A 15,593-nucleotide genomic window follows, 5' to 3' on the forward strand; every position below is an offset into this window, starting at 1 on the left:
TTGCTTTCAGTGCTGGAGAAAAAAATATTTCCCCATGGCTACGGTTGCTATAGATAATGTTTCAATTGCTGCTATACTGTAGAAGGATGTTCTCGAGAGAAAGAATGTATCAGTTAAGAATTTTCCAAAATCCTGAAGTAATTAATTGTAAGTATGATTATTTCCTGAAATGAACTATGACACTTGATTGGAACTTTAAAAAGGTCTGTTCCAAAATTTTTCTTCAAAATTAAGCAAGGCACTTAGTACTTTGGTGTTGCTCACCTTATCCTTGATTGAGATTAGTGACGTTTCCTTTTCCCCATCCTTTTCTGAAGAATAGCTACATGATCAGGGGCAACATGTCACTTGAGCTTCAAAATACAGCAGATGAGGTGAGGACCAGCTACTTGTTAAATGATCAAAACATAGCTGCCTGCCTAAATTATCTGATACACTGTCCAAGAAGGACTTCCCTGACAACATGCAGACACACCATGTAGGCAGATATGGGCTGTCAGTTCCACTGACTTGGAATGATTGTCAGGGGGTTTTGCCTATAGGAATCATGAGTATGGTAACCTCTGCAGGGGAGTCAATCACTCAGAAAAAGAAAAGATGGCCAGACCATATATCATTATACAATAGGAAAAAGAAATTTATGATGAGTATTTATTATTCTGTGGTCATGATATAAAACTACATCCTAAGCTACAAAAAAGCTTGGGGTAGTATAGTCCATGCAGTCCATGTTGCTCCAAAGAAATAATGTATGTTTTTACCTTCGTGAAAAATGCCTGGTAATACAGGGAAAAACATCCTTCCCTGTTCCCTGAATCTATATTTTTAATAGTTTCTTCTTTGTTTTGTTATGCCATTTCTTTCTTTTTGAGCATTGCATTCCTCTTGCCTACGAAGATGGCATAGGATACCTTCTACAGAAGGAGGGACAAGAGGGCAATTATACATATCATCTCACTTCTTCAGAGGGATGCGAGCGAGCTAGCAAGCAGGTAGGGTAATTGTAACTGCTTGAATAAACAGCAAGTGATTCAAATAATTGAATATTTAAGGTTTTAACAATTGACTTTCCTGGAATTTATCTCAGAAAAGTAAACCAATAAGCTTGGTTTTACAAATCCTGTATCTCAGCCAGGCTTTCTGATATTCGACGTGGTAAAAGAGACAATTAGAGCTATTTCTATAGCTGAAATATTCAGAATCTCTCCTTTCTCATTATTTTCATTGTTCTGATTCTTTCATGGTTAATAGGAGCTGATTTGTACTGAAGGCTTTCTGGTTTGTCTATGTTAGTGTTTTAGTTTGGCTGGGAAATCTGACAGTTCCCATTTACTGTGTTTTGGTTCACATCCTGGAGCAATCGCAGAGTGCATGAGCTGTATTCCTTCTGGCTGAAATCAAATGAGAAGATGGGCTTCAATGTGAGCACCATACCTTTCTTGACTTTTTTTTTTTTTGAAAATACACTGTTTGTTCTTCCAACATTTTTAAGGTGCCACTAAACATTCAAAGACAGTATTTTAAGATCCAGCAAGTAAATGATACACAGGATTCATGTGAAGGATAGCTGGTTTTTACTTTTGCCTTAGTAATAACGGTATTAAACTGCCTCTTAGTGGACTGTTGCATAGGTAAATACAGTTTTTTCATAATTCAAACTCATTTATCAGAAACAAAAATCCCCAACAACCACCCCACTGTCCTGCTATGGAAACACCAAAACTAGATAAAAAAATTACGCTTCAATCATTTGTCACTGAATTATTGTTATTGAAATATTGCATTATTATTGGATTATAGTTTTGGTTTACAGAATTCCATGGAATCCAGTAAACTTTAAAACTGAATATACTTTTATTACTGAATATAGTTTTATACAGCTACCTTTCTCCTGCTTACAGCTCATGTAAGCTATGTGTAACAGTACGACAGCTCTCAAGCATGAATATATGCATGTACCTGATATCTTGATAAATTAAGAGCTGCCAGGGGAGCGTTATATTTGAAGAAAACCTTAAATTTTAATGTAAAAAGCAAGCATACTAGGCTCCAGAGAATTCAACTAAGTTGAATTTAATCTAAACTAATTTTAATGAAAGTAGCACTAAAAATGCTACAATGAAATTATTTTTTGTGTGTGTTTGGGTTTTCACATATAGCTTGAGGTTTTGCATGGAGATTCTTCTTTCCTGACAAATAAGGATCTTGCAAACAATTGTGCAAGGACATACTTCTCTAAAGCCATTTACAGCCTGACTGATACCAGAAGCACAGATCTTATTATCATAGTTACAAGCTATCCAATACATTAAAAAAGAGACTACAGATAGCATTATAAATTATTGATCATAAGAAGCATGACACAAACTGCTTGGTAAGACTACGCACAAGTCTGTGTTTGATTTTTCTGATGACACGAGATGCGTGTTGCCTCTGCTGTTGCCAATATGGCTTCTGGAGAGGGAAGATTATAGAGAGTCCTGCCATTGCTATGAGGTATGTCTGGAGACAGCAATTCTTAATTATTTTCTTTTTTAAAAAAATTCTTAGGAGATCAGTAATATTATTCCTTGTGAGCTGAACAAGATTGACCCACAGTCCTTTCTTAACAGGGTACTTCATCATGACTTAAATATTAGGAAATAACATACATAAATAATGCCACTACAGAATAAGTCTTCAGTATTTTCATTCTTGTAAATGTACAAACAGTAAATAGCCACTAATAAGCTCTACAATACATCAACAAAAGTGGGAATAAGACTTTTCCTTCAAATTATTTACAAAGGGCTTCTCTTAATATAAGAAAAATATCCATAACTAGGGGAAAAAGCCACAACTGAAAATTATTCTGTCTCAGGAATTGAGAATCTAAGTTCTCCGAACAGTGTTGCTGAAATGCAGACAATTGGCATCACCTGGTGTCACAATCTGCTGGGTGCAAGTCACACAAATGAATCTCTGGAACATAAACAATGGACTTACTAGTCAAGCTTGATTTTTTAAATGATTGGAACAAAAAGTGCAATCCTGTCATGGGGATTAGATTTTAGTTAAGTGTGAAACTCCTTGCAATATTTTGTGTGTACAGAAATTACACATGGGTTTAATGGATAAATCTGTAGAACAAAAAATCTCGTAAGGTTATGTAATACCTAGGAAACATCCATGAGAACCTTGGGCTTAGGAGGACTTTGGCCTGTGAATAGCTGAAAGCTGTAATGATGTTCTGAAGAGGTGTCACTTTGCATTTTTTTTGCAATTACACATTCCCCAAAGGCATTCATGTTTGGTCATTGTCAAATACGATACAGGGTAGAGAAAACTTTAGTCTTACTCAGGCCAACCTTCCTAATGCTTTTTTTTTTAAATATCCTTCTGTTTTTATTACACTTATGAGAATTTATTCATTTAGGTCTCTGACAGTTCTGACATATTTTCAGAGTACAGTTTTGTATCTTCCCCAGACATGGCCATCTGCATCTATCTTCTTCATTTGATTAAGTCCAAAATCTTAATGCTTCCTCTACATAACTCTAAGAAGGTAATGACTCTCTCTCTATGTAAAAAATAGAAATGGGGAAAAAAATCCTTTCAATTTATACAACTTTACAATTAGAGCTACATTACAACTAGAAATACAAAATGAACACTCCTATACAGAACTTGTATGAACAAGTCCAAAATTAAGTATAACATGCAGTGTTTCTATAGATTTTCAAACATATCTCTTGAAAATTTTAATTTATATTATTTGTTATATCCTGAATTTGTGCAACTATTTATTTCTGCCAGAGCACAGAAATGCTCCTCAGAGCAAGGAATATTTTAATTTTTTTTCAAACTTGCCAGTATCTTTTTGAATTCTTATCTAATGATGAACTATCGAGCTAGCTACTGTATAGAAGTTATTCAATAACACAGGAAGAAAGAGACATAAATATTACACCTTGGTTTATAGTAAGATCTATTTGGTCATTCTGAAACCATTCATGAAAACGTGTCAGATTTATTGACTAATTCCTGCTGAAAAAAGGATTTTCAAGGTTAGAAAAAAAATAATGGAACTCACAGTGCCACCTGCATTTTAGACAAAATGATACCAGCTATTCCAAAGTGAGGGAGATCTGGGTTCACTTTTCTCTGTTCACTATAATGGCATCAAAATTTCATTTTCCACAAGAAAACTACCACCTGCAATGTACACTGATAATGTGTCTTTTTTACATTGTTCAACACAAGCTGGTTTTAAAATACCTACTTAATTAGCTAGTGAGTAAGACTGACCCTAACCTAGTTGTTGGATATTCACAAAAGGTATAGAAAGTTTGTTTTCCCACCCATATAGACCATTTTTTAAATGCAGTGTGGAACATAAAAAGAGTGATCTATTACACCAAATGACAGTAGCATTACAATTGGATAGCAAGAAACAGCAAATAGAAAAAGATGTAGTTGAATTAGATGCACAGAGAGTAAGAAAGAGAAATAGAAATTGTCTTTTATTTCTGAGTGGTTTTAGGAGAAAAGAAAAAAGATAAAATTCTTTCTTACTGGTTGGTATGTAATTGGTTTTGGGGTTTTTTTTGAACAGGATATCACAAAATATGCTCAGAGGACTAAAAGTTCTTTTAAAAAACCACTTTTTTTTAACACATTTTTGCCATTTCCTTCAATTCTAATCATCTCAGCTCAGAAATATATCTGGTGAGCAGAAAGCTTTCTAAAAGATAAAACTTTCTGCTAATGAGAAGTAGAAAAGCGATTAAATATGAGTAAGAGGACAAGATAATAAGAAAGGAAAAATAGACTTAAATGTAGGATAGAATATTCTAAATAATGTTACAATGTTTAAATTCATTCACAGAGTTCAAGAAAACTGTACTACAACACTGTGAGGAACTGAAGACGGAAACATCCTAGTGCTCTTTTCTCATAGCGCTCATATCCTGCAATGGCAATTCTGACAAAGTTTTCCTGAGCGTCCCTCTGCAGCTTGGTCAATCTTACTTACAAAATGTCCAAAGGAAAGATAAAGGAACAATATAAGGCATGCTGACAGCCTAAAGAATAAAACAATCTATCTCTGCAAATGGTCCCACTACAAGTAAAGGAGTTATTTTGCTTCCAGCTTATTAAAAAAACCTAACAAAACAAACCAAAAACAGCAAAGAGTTGACTAAGATGACAATCAGACAAATACGAGTATTGCCTATAGTTACTGTGCTTCTAGAAATGGCTAAGGATTGTAAATGAAATGTTACAGAAAATATTTTTTCTTTTGACCTTACATGTCAGGATAATTGTTATAACTGAAAAAATGCACATCAGATATATATATAATAAAAATTGCATTGCTTCTAACAATTTCATTCATAACTTGTTTCTCCAAAGAAGCTCTTTAAAGATCCTTTATAGGATTACTATTTTAATCTCTGATGCTCCTTCAGGAAAACATTTTTCTGTTGTGGCAAACCACTGTTACATGACTGTTCTGTCATCTCACAAAAGAAAAGGACATGTGCAACTAAATGAAGTGTGATAGATTTGAATAGTGTAAATAGACATGTACGCAAACATGCCTAGATTACTTTACGTTTACTTGAGGGGCAAAGAAAGAGTTGAAGAAACAGCTAATATCTGAAACTGACTGTAGTGTAACACGCAGTGTCCCTAAGGATCCTGAGGGAAATCTTCCCCAAGTTTAGAACAGGATCTAAGAAATTCTCATCTCCAGCATCATCACAGCACTGCTCTGTTTCTTACCTTACTGCTTGCCAGAGTGAGGCCTAAGAATATAGGCTTTCAAAATTAGTAAATGTATTGTACATTACATGGGATTTTTTCCCCCTGTATTGCCCACCACTAACTGGCTTTATTCATAGTAAGCAAATAATGCAGGGGAAAATAGCAAATCCTCTGAGGAATAGCCATTTGAATAAAAGACAGGCACGCACACTGCTCAACACGTGCCTATCCACATGTGGTCAGATGGTTAGAATTTAACTTGAAAAGAGATTAGCTGTTCATGTAATTTCTTGTTTTATTAACACATCCAATGCTATATGTGACAACAGAGCTTAGACACCCATCTGCAGTTTTATTCCTTCAATATGCCTGCTTCAACTTGTTTTATTTTCATACTAGTTTACTATTGACTTAGCAATCAGAATGTCCACATACTTAGTGACATGTGAGACAGTATGTTTGGAAAGCAGGTTCAACTAACAGCTGCTAAATGGGTTTAGCCGAGATAATTCATTTAAGCCTGAGACAAGACTGAAAGATAACATTACTGAAGAGCTAGGTAACACTGTCATAAAGTTTAAGTTGGAAAGATATAACTATCTCCAAAAAGATTATTTTAAAGTACAGGTGGCATGGGATCTAGGGGTTTATTGTATCTAACATTTTATGAAAGCACTAGTACAGAAGATCAGTTTCTTGCAAAAAGATGTATTGTTTTCAAATGGAATGACAGGAGTCTGTTTCATCTACAGCTTTCCAGGAATCGCCTCACTTGGGTCTTTATGCTGTCAGGTTTTTGGATATCATACACTCCATGTTGACATATTTGTAACAGTGAGATATAATTACAATGAGCTGCATGATGTTGTTTTGAAACTGGAAGGTGAAAAGACAATTAGCACTTAACAAATACAAATTTGTAATATTAATTAACCCTACATTTCTCTGTTACCGTGGGACAGACTATCTTTGCCTTGGGTAACTATGCAAAGGCTGGAATTAGAAGCAGCAAAAAGTAAGGCAACATAAGGAGACCTTAATATGCTACATCTGCTGGACAACTTAATTACAACAAAAGAGAAATTGTTTGAGACAGTACTGAGTATGATCCCCAGTAGCAGTTCCTGGAATAGCTCTAATATGTCACTAATTGCACTCAGTTGAACTTGGCTTTAAATTGAAGGGAAAAAAAAAGATAACCTTCACACACGAAAAGGCTCAAATTAACCTGGTTTGTAGAATGTCTTGGCAGATTTTGTTGTATTGTAATCAAGAAGATGATGAAGAAAATTAAAAACCAGAGAAAAGAGGGCTTGAATTTGACCTTCTCAGACATTTCATCTAGAAGAGCTCTCAATCAATGATAGGTTGGTACAGGCTTGTAATACCAGTTTTTTCAAATGTTCCCTCACTAGACATGCAGGTTTCCATATACAGGAGATGGGAATGCTTTATTTACCAGCATTTGTTGATTAGCTTATTTCATTACATGCCAATATTTTCCCCTTTCTCTATCACTGGAAAGCCATGCATTATTTTCATAATTAGCAAGGTATGGTTAACAGAAAAAGTGTACCATGAACTTACATACAGTATACCTAAAAATACCTTCTAGCAATAAAAAATATTTTGTTTTTTCTTTGGATTCCTTTTCTTTTGTTTTTCACTTCCAGTAATTCCAAAACTTTTCATAACTGAAGAAAGAGAGCTTGAAGAGTCTACATAAACATCACAGTTTGATCTTTTCATATCAGATCCTAATAAATGAGATATTTGAATGAGAAAGTAATGTTGACCTATTTCAAATAGCAGCTTTGCTAATGCCACATAAAGGAACACTCCTCCAGAAGAATAAATTTTGATTGTATCTAGAGTGCAACATAGCCAGGAATTTTAGACCAGACCTCTGAACCAAGGTTCTGATACTTACTAACAGCCACAGTAATATGCTGAATATCTTGATTCTCTCAAAAGAGAAAGACAAACCTGCAAGCTGATCTTTAAATGCAGGACTGCTTTTGCTTCAGAAAAATTGGGCTTGTGAGACAAAACAATTTGATCAGATATTTACTTTAAAGAAAGATCTGAAGACACTTCTAGAAGAAAACTGAGGTGTGACTCAAATACTACCTTTCCATTCTAGAAGAGAAAAAATTATAATCCACATATTAAAGATTGAATTATTGAATTGTACATTCTGGGTTGTTTTAAGGAACAACGTAGCCTTCTTAGATGAATGAAATAACATTACTCATTGCCAGAAAACTAGACATGTAAAAAGGGAGAGCTACATTAAGGTCCTACAGTGGAGACAGACTTTATAACTAAGATATAAACTCAGTGAATACCTTTAGATACCACAACAAGATGAGAGAAATACTGTATACTCTTTTACAATGAATGGTATAGAGAATTTATTGAAAATTTAAATATTTTCATGGGCTGAAAATAAAGATTGCTGTGAGATTACCTACAGACAACTGCTGACATTTTTGCTGCATACATGCATCTCAGTAGAGATCTATTTTCTGATCTGAAACAGAACAAGAATATCTGCAGAACTGTCTTTTTCATTTCACAGCCCAATTATGCTTGGTACATGAAGACGTAATGAAGTTAATACAGGTTAGAGAAAGATCCATTATTTTAAGTGATCAAGCAGAAATGAAAAATAAAATAATCCAGAATGACAGTTTCAGTTGCAGTGTTGATTGTACCAAGCTGACGTTACCAAGATGGCCACAATTTTGCTGCCTTCAGTCTTGAAGATTTACATTTTCAAAAGATCTTCCGAGAGGCACATACCAAGGCACAGAGCTACGAGATGAGATCCCAGTCTGAAAGCCCAGACTGCCCTCTTCTGGAGGGAATGATCTTGCACATCTACAGGTCTGCTCACGGTCAGTTACATGAGGAACATCTCACAAACGAAACTATCATCTGATTATCAAGTCTTTAATTTTTCATTGGTGTTTGGTATGATAACACATACTAAATACGTATTCAGATGATCAAGAAAATGACTAGCATCTTGCCATGACAGAGTTACATACAGTAATTACTTCCTCGTGCAATGGCATGGACTTTTATATAGAAAGTTTAATGACAGTAGCCGACATTATTTGGATCCACTGACCTCCAACTTGAAGTGAAGTGCAATACTACAAAAGCATGATCATCCTCTCTGAATTTGATAACACTTCTATGAAGTCAATGTTTTTGCTGCAAATGAAGCTGTGAAAGTAGGACACGCCACAGCTGCACTCAGAGTCTGCCCTGTGTATTACTGGAGCGAGAGAAGAGTTTCTATCAACTCGCTAAAGGTTCTTCCACCAGTTCAAGTTCAAAACAAATAAAAGAATCTTTATCCTTACATTTCAGTTGCAGGCAACCTGATACTAAGGTATTTTCTGCCATCCATGCAGGCAACATACATGGTTTTGCCTAACACTACAAGACCATCTGACCCCAAAGCTAAAGTACATACTTACCATTGTATGTGGACTGATCTCCAGCTAATTAATCAGAAAATGTTGCCATATGCTGTCAGTCGGTTAATACAGTGCTGTGGTAGAGTTCAGTGGTTTTCTACTTGACAGAAACACACTTCTTGAAAATCAGGATCCCTGTTTCAAATCAGGGGATGTAGGGAATTAGCAAATGCCAAGAGTAAAACTGTGATCCCCAAACATAAAAAGGAGTTTTCTCTAATCCACTAAAAATTACAAGAGGTTGATTCTTTTTTGGTAGCAGACTATTGAGGCAGAGGTGAAATGATAAAGATTTTAGAATTAGAATAATTATTTTGTTGTATTCATCTCCTACTCCTATCTGAATGATAACAAACCACTGCAGGTTTCCTTAAGAAAACATAAAAAGCACTGAAATCTAGTAAGGAAATACTAATGCCTTATTTAGATGGCAGTTCCTGATTTAGAACTCCTGTAAAAAGCATTCTGATTGTTTCAAAGACGGCAACAGAAAACTACTATCTGCAGTTACTGTGAAAATGGGTTCCTTCTGTGTATTGTTTCTTTCCAGTCAGCCAGAACACCCTTGACCTCAATAAGCATGATGAAATTATTTGTTGCTTTTTGCTGCTGATGCTTTTTTTAAAAAAAAAAGACACATAAATGCCAAATAATATAATATAGAAGGAAACACTCAAATGTGCAAAAATCCTCAACTATTACTGAACTAACCATCCTTTCAAGATGTAGATCTTCCATCAATTTTCAGAACAAGTTGGCGATTCAGAGGATTATAATCAAGACATATGATGAATTGTGACTGTTCTTACTCTAGATCTGGAAAAGGAACAAGCAACCTTTCAGTGAAACATCAACTAGCTAAAGCAGAAAAAAAGCTGTAGCAGAACACTGCTCCCGCTACTTCTTGCTGGCCATCATTATTCAAGGTTCAGCTTTTAATAATCTGGGTAAGAGACAAGCTTCAGAGACTTTTCCAGGAGAGACAATTCTGATCTGTTCTTTCTGTATGTTGTTATTTTCTTTACACATTAGTACTCCTTGTCTCTTGCAGAATTACAGTTCATCTATCATTAAGGAGTTGAAAGGACCTTAATGAGCAAAATTAAATGTTGATTTTTGTCATTCAGACTATGATTGTGTCTAATCTGTGATCCTATATATTACTTAAATAATTCTAGGATAGAAAACATCTGAGAAGGGGGGGGTGCGAACTGCACTATTACTATAATTATTTCATTTATTGATGGTAAACTAAAAGATTTACTTATGGTAAACTGTATTCTAGAAAAACTTGTAGAAGCCACCCAGAACTTTTTTCTGAGCTTTCTAGGCAGAGACAAGAGGAAATTCAGCTTCCACTTAATCCATAAATCAAATCATCCACAAATTAGAAATGCACAGTTCTAATAAGCATGATTATAGTTCCAATTTCAGAACAAATTAAATACAGTGATTAAAAGTTTCTGAGTACAGTCCATTGTAAATTTAACCAAAGAAGATAAAAGTAAAGGAAATCTAGATATTGTGAAGAACTTAACCAGAACTGTGCAATAGCAGAAATCTGGAGGAGTTAATTATGTAAGTCCAATGAATGTTCTGTTTCCTTGTTTTTACTTTTAGACAGCAAGACATATTTAGTATCATTTAACTACCCAGAATAAAATTGTGGTCACTGAAGAGAATTTACAGTAGAAAAAACAATAACAAAACCCACTCAAACCCCTAAAGAATCAAATGACCACAGACCTAGGAATAAAAGATACCATTACAATTAATTCTAGTTAGACTCAAAAAGATTTGCTATATCCAAGAATACAAGCACAATGGTTTAGTTTCAAAGATAATGACAACCAGTCTGAGAAAAACAATATGAATAATTTCTGATCATTTTAACTCTTTCTTCATCGTAACAGACAGGATTTCTCACTCTTTAACTTATTTCACAACAGTTCTTTTACAATATAGTTTTCCTTTGATCCAAGTATTTTTTCATCATTTAAAAGCAGAAGTTTTCAGAATTTTCTTAAACCTTACCAACCAGAAATGTAGAGGATTCATCTCATTTGCAGACCAGTGCTACAGAAGCCAATTGATAAGTTCACACTGAAATTCAACATTTGTATTCTTTTTTATTTTACAGTAATTTACTTCCATTGATATCTTAATTACCCCTTTAAAGGAAATAACTCCATCTGCAGATCACATAAACTATCTATTAGATATTTGTTTTAATATATCAGCTTCCCCAAATACTACACCCTCCTGCTACAAGTTTATCCTAAATAAAGCATCTTGCATATGAAATGTGAAGGACAGAAGTAGCTAAATGCATAGGTTACTGACACTTACTTGCTCCTGAAGTTTTGATCTGTGAAGAAGAAAATATTTTAATCCTTTTTAAAGCATTTTTGTTATGTAAACAGCTATATACAGATAAAATCTTCACAGTTACAAGCACACAGTCTATTAAATTCTTATCATCAGAGCAAATATATTAAAGTTTTACTTTAATGAATCCCATTACTACTGCAGAAACAATGTCAGGTTACTTAGAAATCTTCCCTTCCTCATCTTTACTGACGGTTACCTAATGATTTCTCATTACATTTTTCCAACTTAAAATTCATATTAGAGTATGCTGACCACACAATGATGATGTGTACCTGAATCACCACAATTTCAAAAACTACAAAACCAAAATTCTAGGCATTTCTGTAAAGCAAAGTTTGTTTCATTCAAAAAATAACATTCAGGAAAAAGTGTATTTCAGTAATATTGGTCAGGAAACATGAGAACCCTTTGTTGAGCAGCAAAAAACAAAATCAGGAATAATTCTGTGTATTTATGATAAACATATTTCACTACCAAAGACAACAGCAATACCAGCTTAAACCTGCAGACCTATAGCTTTATAAAACTTTGTGATAGGCAAAGTAAACTTTTGTTTCTATACCTGGAAGCTCTCTCTCTTCAACACTGTATTCCAGAGATCCAAGGGAATAATTAGCTGGACTGATTGCAGGAGTAGAAATAAAACTTGTACAGCCAACGGATGAGGTGATTTCAAAATAATTGTGGCTGTGATTCATTCGATGAAATTCCAGAGAAGATACTATTGATGTGCGCTGCTTGGGCTACAAGAAAAATAGAAATTTGGAGTGAAAAATGCAGACGTTTTCCACAGTTTTCATTACTTGGCATTTAATAAATTTACCTAGGGCTTCTCTCTTTTTACTGTTTTTATTTTGCTCAAAGGTTATACTAGTAAAAATCATTTAATATGACAAAATATGGTGTGTAGAGAGAGTTTCCTTCCAAAATTTGGATTAATCTTTATTAGAAAAAATGCATGTCTTCATTCTAATCAACTTAATTCAAAATAAAATAGGCTTTTACAGCCTTGCATATAATAATTGTAATCATCTTTTGTTAAGAAAGGGAAGTCTTCACCAGCTGCATTGCTGGGTACATCTTGCAAAACAATTAGACTGCTGACGCCTGTATAATGAAATTTAGAAAATAATACCAAGCACTCATCACTCAAAAGCAACCCTCTGCTGTTTACAATTTATGAAGTGCTGCCTTAAGTATTCAAAGACTGAAATGTCTAAGAGCTTAGGGAAAAAGTGTCAGCTTAAAAATCATACATGAAAATCAAACTTTCTTTGTGAATTTTCGTGGAATAGTGAAAAACTTGATACTGGTTTGTATCAAACATTTACTTTTGAAGTGAACCTCTGAACTGAACCCACTTAATGGCTGTGCTTCGGATTGCAGAGCAGCTTCAGAGCATTAGAAACATTCCTTTTTAAGGTACATTCCAGGATCGCACAAAAAATGTTCCTTTACGGCCTTTTGACCACAGGACCACACTGAAGCTAGCCCAGATTAAAACCAATTAAATCTATATAGTGTAATCATCAGGTCAGCAGCAACTTTTTCACCACACAGATCTGTTTCTATTGCACTGCACTACTTATTGATATAGACAATCTTAGTGCTCGATGTCATGGACTATAAGCCACAGACCACTGATGATGGCTTGCAATGTCACGCTACATAGTCTGTTGCAGCATTTATCTGGCTCCATAGTCAAAATATCCTAACTCCATGATGCTCCTTGCTGCTTCAAGACCAACAACTTGAATCGTTAATCATTTCTTCCAAAACAGAAGAGGCTCTGCATCCAGGTGTATAGCTATCTGTACTTTTATTTCACGACAGTCAAAAACCTCTCAGGAACTGCTGCCTTAGATAAATAAAGCTGGGAAAAGTAAACAGAAAAATAGAGTAAAGGATGCTTTAACTCTTCTTGTTGCATGTCAGGCTTAAAAGGTCAGAATATTTGTAAAGGTCAAGAATTTGCTATTTATTAGTGTCAAGACCAAATTGTTACTCTGGGAGCAATAAGCTTGGACTATGAAGCTATTCACCAACCCTTACTTAAAACTACCTGTTAAAATGCAATCTATCCCATTGGAGTAATTATCAAATTTGTTTGTGGTCTATTTCATTTTAGGTTACAAGTCCTGCAAAGTTTGAGTTACAAATACAGAACCAGACTGTTTTCACTAAAAAAATCACTTTTTCTACTGAAATGTCAGACAAAATATTAGACTTAGATCTGTGTAATGTTGATTGCTTTTAAAGTTGTGTTGGGCACCATGTGAATTAACTGTGTCCTGTTAAAACTGAGGAAAATTGCAAAGGGTAAATTTGGGCACTCATCTGGAACTCATCTATGGTCAGTTGAGGGGATTTAGTTTCTTTAATAATGAAAAACAGCTTCTGCTTTGAAAGACTGACTCCCAGGGCTAGTAATTTCATGGGAGAGTTCAATGAACAGGGACAGACTCCAGCATCACAGTCTGGTTACAAGTCATTGTTTGGGACCTGAGCCAAAATAATTCTCTGATGAGACCCAGAATATTCATTTGTGTTAATTAAAGCTAAACTGCACACTTTCACTAGACAACAAATTTATCAATGACCTAATTACTTCTAAAACTGAAAAAGATCTCCAGTCATTTAGAAACATATTTATGGCCCTTTCCCAAGCAATGTCTTTGTGGTTTTGCAGGACTACAACCTCCAAGTTGAAAACATGTTTTCTCTTTGTTCATGATAACAGGCAACCATCTGCTAACCTGGGTGATACAAAATACCTCCTATATTACTTTAGGCTTTGACATCATTATTATTACATCAAAGAAATGTATCTCAGTTTTGTACATCTTTACAATCTATGAATTCTGTACAGAACCTCACAAAGCCACTACTGCTCTACAGCATAAACCTTCTGCTATATTATATTGGCATCTGTCAACATATGCCAGTAATTTTTGTACATAGTTACACAGGAATATAGCCCTGAGCTTTTGTATTAACTAGAGCAGCCTTTTTCACCTTTGCTGGGTCACGTAAAATTTTACGTTGTTAAAGTATGCTAAATATTCATTAATACATGCTAGGAGATGCAGTAGTTTGTGTTGACTGTATCCCTCTGCCTGTGTCTCTCTAAAGTACAGCGTGCACAAAAATTAGGATAAAATTTAGTTTCAGAATTAGATAACTAAATTTGCAGCATAGCTATTAACATCTACAGTAGGTATTTAAGATCCCTTTAGAGTCAACTGAGACCTAGTCAGAGAACAAGTCACCTCACCTGTCACCTTGGTATTATATTAGCTCACTTGCCTTAACGCAGGTATCTACTATCACTGGAGATTCCCTGGGGCATCCCACTTGGCCTTCAGCTGCCATTCAGAAGAGTGCAGGTCTCCCCCATGTATGCCCCATATCACATCTGGCAGCCATGTGCATGTCAAAGACCCCTTTATGGCACCTCAAATGAGCATGATGGGAGATTAGATATCCAAATCAGACAGATATTCTTATATAGAGATGAAAGCATAGGTGTTTTAGTCCCAGATTGAATCCCACCTCTAGCTCATGCGTAGACACACTCTAGAAACCTTACTTCATTTGTTAGAATCTGGAGTCAAATTCCAGCCCCACTGGCAGAACGTGTAGGCAGCAATTATACAAGTCACTGAAGTCTTGTACCTTGGTTTCCTGGGTTGCATCTGCCAAAGCAACTTCTAAATTACATTTACAAAGACTTCTTGAGGCTGGCCCTGAATAATTCTAAGATTATTTACTACATGGAATACCATAATGCCCAGGAAATGTAGTCGGTGGTCAAGGTTTTATAGCTGTGGAGATTGTACAAACACAAAACTCTGTCCAAAGAGATGATGTATCCTTCACTCTTTGTATCAAAGCCAGCTTTTTTGTCTTTCTCATACTACTCAAAAGGTGTGGACAAACTTAGATAACCCTTACTAAATGGCT

The 15,593-nt window shown here is 35.0% G+C and overlaps 1 protein-coding gene across 4 annotated transcripts in view; it reads right to left on the bottom strand.

Annotated features, from left to right (window-relative positions):
- ANKS1B (ankyrin repeat and sterile alpha motif domain containing 1B) overlaps positions 1–15,593 on the bottom strand; it is a 441,494-nt gene that overhangs the window by 259,048 nt on the left and 166,853 nt on the right. For all 4 annotated transcript variants that reach the window (XM_027812345.2, XM_027812343.2, XM_027812342.2 and 1 more), the window contains exon 12: positions 12,193–12,373. In XM_027812345.2, coding sequence (XP_027668146.2) covers positions 12,193–12,373 — 181 coding nt within the window. The remainder of the gene's footprint in view (positions 1–12,192; positions 12,374–15,593) is intronic.

The sequence above is a fragment of the Falco cherrug genome, chromosome 5, assembly GCF_023634085.1.
Source record: "Falco cherrug isolate bFalChe1 chromosome 5, bFalChe1.pri, whole genome shotgun sequence".
NCBI lineage: Eukaryota > Metazoa > Chordata > Aves > Falconiformes > Falconidae > Falco > Falco cherrug.